We start from the raw sequence: 14,619 nt of genomic DNA on the forward strand, positions 1-14,619 counted from the left end.
AAAAATAAATAAAAAAAATAAAAAATAAATAAATAAAACCACCAAGGGAGAGGAAATGGGAGACACCTGGGTGAATAGAGGCAGGTCTAGAAGGAAGATTTTCACTGTATCTATGTTTATGCTCCTTCAACTATGTATTTGACTACATTAATTAAATAAGAAATTACATTTCTTTTATAAGGAAACATATTTAAGCTATTCAGGAAACAATGGGGAGAGAGATGAAAAAGAAAAAGCTGAACAGATGTGACTAGGAGAAATTGAGGTGAAGTTGACATTTGCACAGGTAACAGGGAAGAGAAAAGGACTACTTTGTACTCGCCCTGCCCCCGCCCCGGAGATTCAGCACTCTCAATGGCCAGGGCTTGGGGTGCAGACGGGTGCGACCGGTTTTGGATGATGGTTTTGTGGAGCGGGAAGAGCTGGGTCGCCAGAATATTCTATGGGACGGTTTTACAGCGGGCGTTTTCCATTGATCACAATTATGTGACAGCAGTCTGTTTCTGTGGAAACATTCCGTGGCCACAGCCCGTGGCCGTTGATTTCCAGCAGTATCGGATGGCGTACAGTGCCGTTCTTAGCAGGCAATGTTTCCCTCACAAGCTCCCCTCTGGCCGTCCAGCCTGCTCTCGGGCTGGACGTTTGTCCTTTAACGTAACTTGCATAGATCGTGAAGCACGCCAAGAGGATGGAACCTAGTGATTGCATTCAGGGAGCCTTATGCCAACAAAGACGTGGCACGACGCTCAACAGGTTTACTGGCTCCATAAAGTTCGCTCTGGGCGTGTGTCCGACGTGGGCAGCACTAACTGTCCTCCGCGCGCCGTGGGGCGTTGCGAGTCGGCGGCGAGGGGAGCGGCGTCACACGCGGAACGACTCCCCTTGCCGTACCCTTTCCTGGAGGTTAAGGCACCGGGCGCTGAGTGCACTTCCAGCCCTCCCAGCGCGCCGCTCCCGCAGAAGGGCCGGGGCGCGTGGGCAGAGGGCGCGCCCTCTCCTCGCCCCATCTGCGGCGACCACGGTCCTTTCGGGGTCTCCCGGGGAGCCCGGACTCCTGGCCGAGGCCAACCCCGAGGGTGGCGGTGTCCGGGGGGCTCAGGACGCAGCTGGAGGCTGAGCGGGGTGCACCGGCGCTAGGCCACGTCCCCCGACTCGTGGCTCTAGCCCGGTTTCTGGAGAAGCGCAGGGGAAGGCGGCCGGAGAGGGGACACGGCCCGCGCGGAGGACACGCCCCGGGCGGCGCAGGGACGCGGAGGAAAGGGCCAGGGCCGGCGCGGACCCGGGCGCGGGAGGGTCGTGGTCCGCGGGGCCCCGCCCGCCGCTTCCGGCGCCCTCGGGGCCGCCCCTCGCCGGCGGTGCCACATCCTCCGGTGACGTCAGCCGGCGCCGCCATATTGGGAAGGCGCCGCCGCCTCGGAGCTCGGGCTGCCTCCGGGCTGCGGCCGCCGGAAGGAAGGAACCCCCTCGCGCCGCGCCGACACTCGGCCGGCCCGCCTCGCCCCGCCGCCTCCCCATGACTGCCCTCGGCCCCGCTGCCGTCGCACGTCGTCCGTGCGCCCGGATCTAACACGGAAGCCCGGCTCGGGGGCCGCGGGGGAGGGGAGGGGAAGCCGGTAGGTCCCGCGACCCTCTCGGCCCGGCGCGGCGCCGCGGCCGGAGCCATGACCTCGCTGACCCAGCGCAGCTCGGGCCTGGTGCAGCGGCGCACCGAGGCCTCCCGCAGCGCCGCCGACAAGGAGCGGGCGGCGGGCGGCGGCGGCGGCGGCGGCGAGGACGACGCGCAGAGCCGCCGCGACGAACAGGACGACGACGACAAGGGCGACTCCAAGGAAACGCGGCTGACCCTGATGGAGGAGGTGCTCCTGCTGGGCCTCAAGGACCGAGAGGTGCGGGCAGGGCGCGGGCGGCGGCGCGGGGCCCGGGCGTCCGCCCTCCCAGCTCCCGAGCCCGCGCCGGGAGCGCCCGGCTGGCCTGGTGCTTCCTGGTCGTCCCCGCACAGGTCGCTCGGAGTCCCCTGCCTCCCGGCCCATCACTCCGCTGCTTTCGGCCCCCCGCCACCCCCGTCTCCCTCGCCCCTTTCCGCGCGGTTAATAGCCCGTGTAGACGCCAGGTGACTGTCCCACCTGGAGCCTGCGGCTAGAGGGACGCACCTGGAGCGCCAGCGCCCCGCGCCCTGGGCTTTCCCGGCCCGGGGGCTCGCGGGCTTGCTTTCTGGGAGACGCTGGAAAAGCTTGCGGTGTACCGTTGGGAGCTTTTAAAATTGTCGGTGAAATGGGAACGAAGGCAGAGTTGTTTTACTGGTAAAGTTAAAAGTCCCAACAAAATCATCATGACACCTACTGGAAAATGACTTTCTAGGTAAACTTGCTCCGGGGGGAGAGAGTCTTTTTAGTATCACTTTTACATTTTATCAGTTGGCTCTTTGTTTTTCAGCAAGTTTTGTCGTCTTAAGGAACGGCTTTTTCGTGGGGTGCTTGAAATGCTAGGTTTGTGACTTGATGAAAGGCCTCAAAGCCTTAGGTAGGCTGACGTTGCCCTAGGTGTTTGTATTCTGACTTTGAAGGATTATTTTCACCCATATATCTTAAGAGAATTTTCACACATAGAGAGTTGGAAAAAAAAAAAAAATTCTAGTGCACGCCTTATATATTCATCTCCCAAGTTCTGTCATTAACATTTTGCTGTATTTGCTTTATCATTACTGTGTCTACAAAAATGATTCTGTAGCGACTTCAGACTATGGGAGAGGTGGTCAGTGTAAATCATGTGGTTAGGTGGCTCCAGAAGCTTGTTTCTCTCAGCATGGACACTACAGAATTTTGAGTCAGATACAAAAATAATCTGTTTTTCCTTTAAAAAATTTATAAAATTATAGTTGACATACAGAATTATATTAGTTTCAGGTGTACCTGAGTTTTGTTTTGATTGTAAGAACGTTTTGTCAATTCATGAATGTGGGCAAAAAAATTTAATCCTTCTGAAACAACTTAGTCTTCACCAAAACTTATCAGATGTAGGGGAGGTTATATGGACTGTTGGTGGACTCCTGATATTTAGTGATCTAATGAACTGAAGTTTACCTTGATAGAACTGTGTAGAGCATTTGCAATATCTAGGCTTTCCATTTGCTCAGGTTTTACTAAGATCACATGAAGAAAGTTATATTCCTCTGGGTGCTAAGTGGGCCTAGGCTGTATGGAATTTTTTGTTCTTTGGAAAAATAAACTACATGTCTAGCTAGTGCCCTAGAAATGTGATTTTAGAAGGTATTCTACTTGCCTAAAATAATAAACATTTTCCTTTAAGTTTGTGATAAACATCTTTTTCCTTTGGGACAAAAGTAACGTTTCAGCCCTGGCCGATTTGGCTCAGCGGTTAGAGCGTCGGCCTGCGGTCCAGAGAGACCCGGGTTCGGTTCCCACTAAGGGCACGTACCTTGGTTGCAGTTTGTCCCCGGCCCTGGTTGGTCATGTGGCAACCTTTCGATGTGTCCCTTTCATGTCGATGTTTCTCTCACTCTTCCTCCCACTCTATCTGAACAAAATATAGAAAAATGTCCTCGGGTGAGGATTAAAAAAGTAACATTTTAGAAAAAGCAAAAGTAAAATGAAGAAAACCAAGTCAGCCTCATTCCTGAGTGGACATTTCGGTTTTATAGTTTTTGAGACTTCTGTGAGGGAATGTCCTGTATGTAAAACTTAAAATTACGAAAACCAAAACTAGCTTTTGGACTTCTGAATCACTCTTGAGTGAGAAACTATGATGAGAAAGGAAGTTCCTTTTTATTTTTTTCAAGTATGTGTTCTCTTGTTTAGGCTAAAGCATATCAACATGCTATTTCCTGTGATAGGTTTTCATGGAGATAATCTAAATAATTTGTTTGTTGAAGCTTAATGGTACTTAGAAAATTTAGACAATTTAAAGTTCTTTGGTGGCAGGTAATTGAAACCATCTGTTGTGTTTGTGTCAGGAGTCACTATACTTTGCCATGTCATGGCCAAGGTCCAGACAGTCGCTAATTCTGAGTATTTCTTGCTGATTTCAACAATCACCATAGGGGACTTTTTATTCCTTGTTGCAGGCAGGTTCGGGGAGTTGAAGTAGAGGTGGGTAGGGTTGGGATTTTGTTTAGATTTAGGTCTTGGGGATTAACTTCTATATTTTTTCTGTCCTCACGTCTTCACATACCAATAGCCAGCCCTGTCAACTCATCCATTCATATATTTCTCCTTTAGAGGTCCCCTGGCCCATATCTTCACCTTGTATCACTCTTTTTAGAGGTAAGAGATACTCTCTTACCTAGAGCCTAGGTATTTATGCTTGTTAATATTAGATTTTAACTTACTAAGTGTGATATTAACAAGTTCCTAGTTTCAGCCATAATACAGGGTGGGGCAAAAGTACATTTACAGTTATGAGTACACAAAACACAGAATTCTTGTATTATTATTTATTAATTACTGGGTTGTTTTCCATGTGAATAACTGTAAACCTACTTTTGCCTCACCCTGTATATAGTTCAGTAAACTTACTGCTTTAACTTTTTTATTATTTTAACTTAGCATCCATCTTTGTAATATCTGGGTACTCTTAAGATATTTAAAAGCTAAATTGTAAGGTTAGGCAGATTATTAGTGATGGCCACATTATATGTATATGTGAGCTAACCTTTGAGATAAAATAAATGGTGAAATTAGTTTTATTTTTACATTTTTTTTTTTTATCCTCACCTGAGGATATTTTTCCATTTTTTGTACAGATAGAGTGGGAGGGAGAGAGAGGAAGGGAGAGAGAGAGAGAGAGAGAGAGAAACATCGACGTGAAGGGACACATCGAGTGGCTGCCACCCGCACGACCAGCCAGGGCCAGGGACAAACTGCAACCGAAGTACGTGCCCTTAGCGGGAACCGAACCCGGGTCTCTCCGGACCGCAGACCGACGCTTTAACCGCTGAGCCAAACTGGCCAGGGCTACTTTTACATTTTTAAAAGATGAGACTTACAGCTCTTTTTATCCTCACCTGAGGACATTTTTCCATTTTTTGTTCAGATAGAGAAGGAGGGAGAGAGAGGAAGAGAGAGAGAGAGAGATGTGAAAGGGATACATTGAGTGGCTGCGACTCACACAACCCAACCAGGGCCAGGGACAAACGGCAACCAAGGTACGTGCCCTTAGTGGGAACCGAACCCGGGTATCTCTGGACTGCAGGTCAATGCTCTAACCGCTGAGCAAAACCAGCCAGGGCGAGACTTAATGGCTCTTAAAAAATATTTTTGTCAAATAGTAAACCTACAGGAAAGTGCAAATATCATAAATGTGATGAATTTTCACAAACTGAACACACTTGTTAAACTAGCACCTAGGTCAAGAAACAACATGACCACCTCCCAAAAGTCCCATTTGATTTCCTTCCAGTCACTGCCTAGACCTCAAAGGTCACCACTAGCTTGGCTTTAGCATTCAACATAGAATAATTTAGCTCATTTTTGTCCTTTCCTTTGTGTCTTTAGTTCAGCATTGTTTGTGAAATTCATCCATATTGTGAGTTTGGCATTTGTTCATTCTCACTGACTTATCAACTTTTTACACATTTGTAATCTACAATATTTAAAAACTTACATTCTGAATCTAGTGTTCTCCCTCTCCACTCTTCACTGAACAGAAGGCTCAGCTTGCCAATATGCATATGATCTGGCTTCGGATTACCTATTATGGGTGACTCTAAAGTCATTGTGAAAGTATTTTTTATATGTGTTATTTATTTATTTATTTTTAGAGAGAGAGGAAATAGAGAAACATCAATGTGAGAAACATTCATCGGCTGCCTCCTGCACGCCCCCTACTGGGGATCAAGCCTGCAACCATGGGATGATGCTGAATCCACTGAGCCATACTCATGGGTTGATTTTTTTTTTTTTTTAAATACACATTTCATTTTTTTTTTTAAACCAATGATTTTCTGTTCTGGCTTTTAACAAAAATTTTTTTCACCTGAGGATATTTTTCTACTTATCAGATAGAGTGGGAGGAAAAGAGAGAAAGCGAGAGAGAAACATTGATGTGATAGAGTCACATCGACTGCACGATTTGACCAGGGCTGGGGATGAACTGCAACTGAGGTATGTGCCCTTGACGGGAATCAAACTTACAACTCTGGTCCGAGGGCCAACGCTCTGACCGCGGAGCCCAACCAGCCAGGGCTGTTCTGGCTTTTATTAAAACAGATGCCTGAGCCCTTCTGGGGATTCCTATGCTCAGTCTGGACAGGGCATCAATGACATAGCTATTGAAGTAAGTTTTCAGAGGCCACAGCAAGGGTAGCAGATAGATTTAAACTTGCATTTAACTTCCAAATAATTGGCATGATTTCTGTAATCTTTCTTGTGTTTAAGGGGGAGGGGCAGCAAATAAACCAGGTGTTTTCCTTTCCCCAACTATTTGATTTTTCCAAAGATGCTTTCAGTAGTCAGAGTGTTTTCAGAATGCCTCATTGAGAATTACCTGAAATAATTGGCGTCATTAAATATATTTGTTGTTGGCAAATCTTAGTGATTTAAGGTTGGGTTTGATTATTTTAAATGACCAGGTGTAATTTAGAGTGAGCCTGTGGGATAGCAGAAGTGGAAAGAGGTGCTATAGTCCTGGTCTGAGCTATATCCTTTATTTTACATATTTAAGCTCTCTGAGCCTCAAAGTTCTCTAAATGGAGAGAGAAATAGTCCTCTCCCATGGTTATTCTGATTGGACTGTTGGCAGACATTTATTGTTTAGCTCTCCACAAAGATTTTCCCCAGTTTTGTCTTGCTTTTAGGGCGTTCCCCATTGTGTGTATTCTAGGATGCCCTATTGAAGCAGTACCCCTTCCCTTTTGGGGTGCAACCAGACCTCGACTTGTGTGATCAGATATTTTCTCCTAGGCTTTGGCTCTTGACAGCAGAACAGGCCCTGAGGTTATTTTGGAGACCTATCCGAGTAGTGTCAATGTGTGCATCCGACTGTTCTTTGACATGGTTGCTGAGATCAGACTGTTCTCTGATATAGTTCTTTGAGCTTCTTTCCCCCTAGCCCACTGGTGCTGTCTTTTCCATCCTGATTTTTCAGGCACCTTTCAATTTTGTCAACTTTAAGAGAAGTCTAGTAAGTTCATTTTAAAAGATAGCCAGTGTTAGTTACTTGATATTTCTAATGCATGAAGACAAGAACCCTAATGAAATATTTTCACTCTGCATCTTGAAAAGTTAGTATGTGCCTGAGCTGGATAATATACACTTACAGTAAAATACTTAAGTTTAAAATGATGGAACTGACCTTTGCATAGCTTTTAAACTGGCTCCAGTGATTGATCCCAAAGATAGATCCCAGTTCATTTTTGGAATGAATTTCCCAAGGTCACTACTTTGAAATACAATACTTATCAAGATATATAACTTTAAAATAAAATTCTTTCTATACATGCAGTGATATACACCATCTCTGCATATTAAATTTGATGAATAACTCATTCAACAAATATTCAGTATTTCAAGATGTGCTTAGATTTTAGTAGTTTAAAGTATAATATAAAGGCTTCTGAGTTTTGGAATTTTATGATTCCTTATTAATACAAATAATACTCCCTTCATATTTTTGAAAGATTTGAACTTTTTTTAAAGATGTATTTAAGAATTAGGTGCACAAGTATGAGAGATAAGGAATCTCAAAAAGAAGTTTTTGGAGTTCATTGAACCATTTGTACCTTTCAAATGAAATTTTATACTATTGAAACCGTTTTCAGTGCCTCGGGGTTCTTTTACAGTGTGGCCAAAAAACTAATATTTGATATTTATTAACTTGAAACCTGAGCCACCCCATATGAATGATTTGAGATTATCTTTTGAAATTATTTTGACCAAATTTTGAAGTATTGGGGAAGTTTTTTTGATACTTAAAAAATTATTCTAGTAAATGTAAGCTTATATGTAAGTTGCAAAATACTCTAAAGGCATCATGCTTGTCTTGTTATGTTAACCTTTTGGCCCAACACTCCATTATATCCAAGCAAACTTTCCCTGCTTCGTATCAGCATAATTTTCCTATTAGTCAGAATAAAGGGATCATTCAGAGTTGCTATGGTCTTTATTAAGGGCATTTTATTTTCATAAGAGTCTGCTTTTGAAGCAGCACCAAGAGACTGTGCTTGTCCCTGTATTTCTTCCATGTAATAAGTGTAATGACAAGTACCAAAGGTAGGAAGCTGGCTTCATTTTGAAAGAGATAATAGGCTCTAGTAAATACTGAGGTTTTAATTTAGGTATTACAATTAAATAAGCTGTTTCTCTTCTTAGTTGTTTGGTAAACCTCTGATCTGTAATCTGTAAGAATACAATTAATATTAAGGTACAATACCTTACCAAAAAGAATACTTCTGGTTAAGTATACACTTAAGCTTAAAAACTTATATTTAAGTGAAAACAATTTTTTTAAACTTAATAAAGTACATTTGGTTTACATATTCCTTCAGATGGGGTTTAGAAAGTGACGACTCTGCGATTGTGTGTGGTGGGTGTGTGTGTGTGTGTGTGTGTGTGAGTGTGTGTTTTTTCCCTGGAGAAAGAGGACATAGCTTTCGTCAGATACTCAAAGCATATGGGGAACCAGAAGGTTAAAGATTACTGAATAGGAACTGATTCTTTGTTTCAGTTTTTTGTTTTGTTTTGTCTTTTTTCCTCCTGAAAATTGACTAGAAAATTCCAGGTGTCAGGGTTGCAGTGAGTTGAATTTTGAGTTCTTTGAGATTTGAAGCCAACATTTTTTTTTTTTTACTCCTTTTTTTGTGTGTGGTTTAACACAAAGTTTTATTTCTTACTCATGAAGATTCTAGTACTGGTTGGACAACTCTTCAAGGCAACTACTAATTGATTCTTGTTATTTTCGTAGTTGTGTTCTTTTTTCTGTAGCCTGGCCATCTCATTAAATGGCATTCACAGCTGTGGAACTACCACATCTATAATTCTAACAATTTCCATGCATTCATCAAATATTTATTGAGCCACGCCCTTGACTAGGTACAAACACTAGGAAAAAGGTCTCTCTTTTTATTTTAGTTTTGTGGGTCAAAACTCTTACAGTCAAGTACAAAACTAAATTGTGTTGCTCTTTTGATAGTGAGTATCTCAGCCTGGCATATAGCTACCACTTAATTTTCAGTGAGAGCAATTTCATCCCTTAAGGGAGTGAAAATTGGTTCTAGGGATGGTGGTGAAAAGTTATTGCCATTTTTTAAAAAAATATGTTATTGGTTTTTTTTTTTTTAGAGAGAGGGGAAGGAAGAGAGAGAGAGAGAAACATTGATCAGCTGCCTCTTACACACCTCCAACTGGGGATCGAGCTCGAAACCCGGGCGTGTGCCTTGACTAGGAATTGAACCAGGACCTCTCAGTCCATGGGATGATGCTCAGTCCACTGAGCCACACCAGCCAGGTTTGTTCTTTTTATGTATAAAGCGTAGATACACATTTACAGTGTATCTGTCTTATTAAAATTTAATGGGGGAGAGGTTAGTTAGGAAAAAAAGCGGCTGAAAAAAGCTCCTTTAGGAAGTAATAAAAAATACTATAATAAATTAATATTGAAAATAAAAAGTTTGTAGCTGAGGTTTAGAAATTTTTTTTTCCGATGAGAATTTTTGTTGCAATAGAATTTGTTTTGTAGTTCAGTAGTTGGAGGAACAGTTGTAGCCTACTGAACTGTAGAAGTTGTGAGTTATATTTTTTGGTCAAAATGATTCTTGTTGGTTGATAATTTGTAGGTAAACTTTTGTGTTCCCCCACCCACTACCCTTTGGGAGGACTGGAAATTAAAGGACTGCATATTGCCCTGGCCAGTTTTGCTCAGTGGTTCGATTCTAGTCAAGGGCACGCACCTCCATTGCAGTTCAGTCCCAGCCCTGGTTGGGTTTTGCGGGAGGCAACCAATCGGTGTGTCTCACGTCGATGTTTCTCTCTCTCTCCCTCCCTCTCCCCCTCCACTCTTAAAAAGAAAAAGAAAAATAAAGAACTGCATATAAATTGTTAATAGTATTTTTACTTTGGTTTCATTTCCTAATTCCAGTTTCTTAAATGCTACTGTTAAACAGTTTTATACCATGTGAACAAAAGAAGCTCAGAAATAACATTTAATAATTGAACTTATATTTCTTTGCAGTCACTGAACTAAATTTGTCATTTAATTTTTGTATGTATATCCTATTTATATAAAATGGAAACAATTCAGTTCAGTCCAACTATTGCACACCTGTGTGCCAGTCTCTTTGCTAGGTGGTGGGGTTACAAAGCAGAAATTTTATCCAGTCTCTATAGAAGACAGATGTGCAAATGATTTCAGTGAAATACTGACTTTAATGGAAGTACATGGTAAGTACAGTAGGGATGTAGGGAGAATGCCTTGGATCCGGAGTGAAAGACTATGCCCTGTTCTTGATTCCCAGCCTTGCCCTTGACTAGTTAGAACTAGGATGAACCATAATTTGAATTCTTAGACCTTCAGTTTTCCCCTGGGGAAAAATGGGCCTACATTCCTGGGCTGTCCCATAACTTGTAAATTGTAGAGATCCAGTGAATTGGCTTATGTGCAAGAGCTTTGAAAGCTCCGTGGTGCTGAACCACATGCAAATGGGTCTGTCTAGCTTATAAGTGACTTAAAATTTATGGTGGCCTTGACAAGTTATTTAGTATTTTAACTATTTTATTATTTCTTTATCTTCTGGGCTTAGTGAACAATATATTCAAATGCAGTGAACCCACCAACCTTTTATGCGGGGGGTGTGAGGGGAGAGAGGGAGGGAGGGTAATGTTTCTCTCTCTCTCCCAGTAGGGATCCCAGCTTGGCTGGGAAATCTGGATTACCACTTGACTTCTTATTCTTAGGCCAATTCCAGAGTCTTCCTCAAACAATTTCTATAGATACTGCTAACTCTGCAGAGATTGCAGAAGCCCCCAAGCCTCCAAAACGATAAATGACTATAAATACTAGTTTTCTGGGTGTCTTAAGGCTCCAAGTCAGAAAGCTTTGAAAGGTCCCTGACCTCTTTTAACACTCGTAATCACCATTTCTTTCCACCTTTCCATATTTCCATCTCCTGTTTTGAGTTAAGAGGAAGGTATCAGTCCTTCCTGCCTAAGTTCAAGGCTAGGATCTTTTCCTGAAGATGGTAGGCTGGGTCCCCTGGAAATGGCATTGACCCATAACCCTTTCTTTTTTTTATCTTACTGAAAAAAAAAAAAGTCCTATTTCCTCCCTGTCAAAAATTAAAAAAAAACTTATTTTCAATTACAGTTGATATACAATATACACACAGTTTCAGGTGTACAATATAGTGATTAGACATTTGTATACTTTACGAAGTGCTCATCCCAATAGGTCTAGTACCCATCTGACACCACACATAGTTATTATTGACTCTATTCCTTATGCTGTACTTTGTGACTATTTTTATTTTTTTAATAAAAATATATATTTTTCAATTATAATTGATATTTAATATTAAATTAGTTTCAAGTGTACAGCATAGTGGTTAGGCATTTTATATTACTTAGGAAGTGATCCACCCAATAAATCTAGTATCCACCTGGCACTGTAGTTATTACAATATTTTTTAATATACTCCATATGCTGTATTTTACATCCCTGTGACTATTTTGTAACTGCCAATTTGTACTTCACCTTTTTCACCCAGCCCCCCCAACTTCCTTCCCATTCAGCAACCATCAATTTGTTCTCTGAGTTTATTTCTGTTTTTTTTGTGTGTTTATTAATTTTAGATTCCACATATAAGTGTCTGACTTATTTCACTTAGCATAATACCCTGTAGGTCCATCTATGTTGCTGCAAATGGCAAGATTGCATTCTTATATACGGCCAATATTCCATTGTATGTATGTACCACATCTTTTTTTTTTTTTTTTTAAATCTTCACCTGATGATATTTTTCCATTTATCTCCAGACAGAGAGGGAGGGCGGGGGAGAGAGAGAGAGAGAAACATTAATGTGAGAGAGACACATTAATTGGTTGACTCCCACACGATCCCCCACCAAGGCTGGGGACTGCACCACAACCAAGGTACATGCCTTTGACCGGAATCGAACCCGAGACACACTGGTTCGAGGGCTGATGCTCTGTCACTGAGCCAAACCTGCCAGGCCTATGTACTGCATCTTCTTTATCCATTCCTCTATCAGTGGACACTTAAGTTGCTTCCACATCTTGGCTTTTGTATATAACATTGCAGTGAACATAGGGGTGTATATATCTTGTCAAATTAGTGTTTAGGATTTCTTTGTATATATACCCAGAAGTGGAATTTCTTGGTTATATGATAGTTCTGTTTTAAATCTTTTGGGAAACCTCCATACTGTTTCCCATAGTGGCTGAACCAATTTACAATTTCACCAACAGTGCACAAGGGTTCTCTTTTCTCCACATCCTTGCCAACACTTGTTGTTTGTTAATTTATTGATGAAAACTATTCTGACAGGTGTGTGGTGGTATCTCATTGTGGCTTTTATTTGCATTTCCCTGATTAGTGATGTGGAACATCTTTTCATGTCCCTTGTCCATCTGTATGTCCTCTTTGGAAAAATCTTTGTACTTCCGGTTCCCATTTTTTAATCAGATTGTATTTTTGCTTTCTTTTTTTCTTTTAAACTTATCTTTATTGCTGAATGTATTACAGATGTCTCCCTTTTTTCCTCCCATTGACCCTCCCTCCCCGCTCTCACTCCCCTCCTGTCTTCCCCACACTATTGTTTGTGTCCATTGGTTATGCATATAAGTTCTTTTTTTTTTCTTTCTTGATTTTAGAGAGAGAGGAAGGGAGAGGGAGAGAGAGAGACAGAAACATCGATGAGAGAGAACATCGATTGCCTTCTGCATGCCCCCCACTGGGGATTTGGCCCACAGCCTGGGCATGTACCCTGGCTGGGAATCTAATTGGCGACCTCTTTTTTTTTTTTTTTTGTACAGATAGAGTGGGAGGGAGAGAGAGGAAGAGAGAGAGAGAGAAACATCGACGTGAAAGGGACACATCGAGTGGCTGCCACCCGCACAACCAACCAGGGCCGGGGACAAACTGCAACCGAAGTACATGCCCTTAGCGGGAACCGAACCCGGGTCTCTCTGTACCGCAGGCCGACGCTCTAACCGCTGAGCCAAACTGGCCAGGGCATAATTGGCGACCTCTTGGTGCATGGGTCGATGATCAACCACTGAGCCACACCAGCCAGGCAGGTCTTTGGCTTATCTCTTCCTGTCTTCCCTCCCCATTCCCTTTGAGGTTCATCAGTGTAACAACCAATATGTACTTCTTAATTCCTTCACCTTTTTCACCCATCCTCCCAGCCCCCTTCCATCTGGCAACCAATAAAAAGTTCTCTGTATCTGAGTCTGTTTCTGTTCTGCTTGCCCATTTTGTTTGTAGATTCAGTTGTTGATAGATATATATTTATTGCCATTTTATTGTTCATATTTTTGTTCTTCTTCAAAAGACCCGTCAGCATTTCATATAATACTGTTTGGTGGTGATGAACTCCTTTAGCTTTTTCTTGTCTGGGAAACTCTTTATATGTCTGTCGCTTCTAAATGATAACTTTGCAAGATAGAGTAATGTTGGTTGTAGGTCGTAGCTTTTCATCACTTAGAATACCTCTTGCCACTCCCTTCTGGCCTGCAAAGTTTCTTTTGAGGAATCAGCTGACAGTCTTATGGGAGCTCCCTTTTAGGCTACTAACTGCTTTTCTCTTGTTGCTTTTAAGATTCTCTCTTTGTCTTGAGCCTTGATTATGATGTGTCTTGGTGTGGACCTCTTTTGGGTTTATCTTGTTTGGGACTCTGTGCGTCCTGGACTTGTATGGCTTATTCCTTCACCAGATTAGGAAAGTTTTCTGTCATTATTTTTTCAAATAGGTTTTCAATTTCTTGCTCTCTCTCATTTCCTTCTGTCACCCCCATAATGCTAATGTTGGTATGCTTGAAGTTGTCCCAGAGGCTCCTTACACTGTCCTTGTTTTTTGTTTTGTTTTGTTTTTTTTGATTCTTTGTTTGATTGGGTGTTTTTGCTTCCTTATATTCCAAATCAATGGTTTGCTTCTTAGTTTCACCTACTCTACTATTGGTTCCTTGTAAGTTATTATTGATTTCAGTCCTTCATTTCTGAGTGGTCCTTTTTTATGCTCTTGAGGTCCTCACTGAATTCCTGGAGCATCCTTATAACCATTGTTTTGAATTCTGCATCTGATTGATTGCTTATCTCCATTTCGTTTAGTTCTTTTTCTGGAGTTTTGTTCTGTTCTTTCATATGGGACATGTTTCTTTGTCTCCTCATTTTGGCTGCCTCCCTGTGTTTGTTTCTGTATATTAGGTAGAGTTGCTATGCCTCCTAGTCTTTGTAGGGTGGCCTGTTCTTGTAGGTGTCCTGCAGGGTCCAGTGGCACGGCCTCCCTGGTTACCCCAGCTAGGCCTTCGAGGTACATCCCTTGTGTGGATTGTCCACCCTGTTTTCTTTGTAATTCCATTTGTTTGTTTTTTCTTGCTTGGGAAGACATTAAAAACATTGCTAAGAGTGATGTCCAAGAGTTACTGCCTA

General features: G+C 42.6%; 1 protein-coding gene across 13 annotated transcripts in view; it reads left to right on the top strand.

Moving 5' to 3' along the window:
- The first annotated feature begins 1,646 nt into the window (after positions 1 to 1,646).
- Positions 1,647 to 14,619, top strand: part of GOLPH3 (golgi phosphoprotein 3) — a 56,835-nt gene continuing 43,862 nt past the window's right edge. For all 13 annotated transcript variants that reach the window (XR_004961620.1, XR_004961628.1, XR_004961625.1 and 10 more), the window contains exon 1: positions 1,647 to 1,886. Coding sequence is in view for 1 of the 13 variants with exons in the window: in XM_036278761.1 (XP_036134654.1) it covers positions 1,662 to 1,886 (225 nt within the window). In the remaining 12 variants the exon portion in view is untranslated. The remainder of the gene's footprint in view (positions 1,887 to 14,619) is intronic.

This window comes from Molossus molossus, unplaced genomic scaffold, assembly GCF_014108415.1.
Source record: "Molossus molossus isolate mMolMol1 unplaced genomic scaffold, mMolMol1.p scaffold_m16_p_3, whole genome shotgun sequence".
In the NCBI taxonomy this organism is placed as follows: Eukaryota; Metazoa; Chordata; class Mammalia; order Chiroptera; family Molossidae; genus Molossus; species Molossus molossus.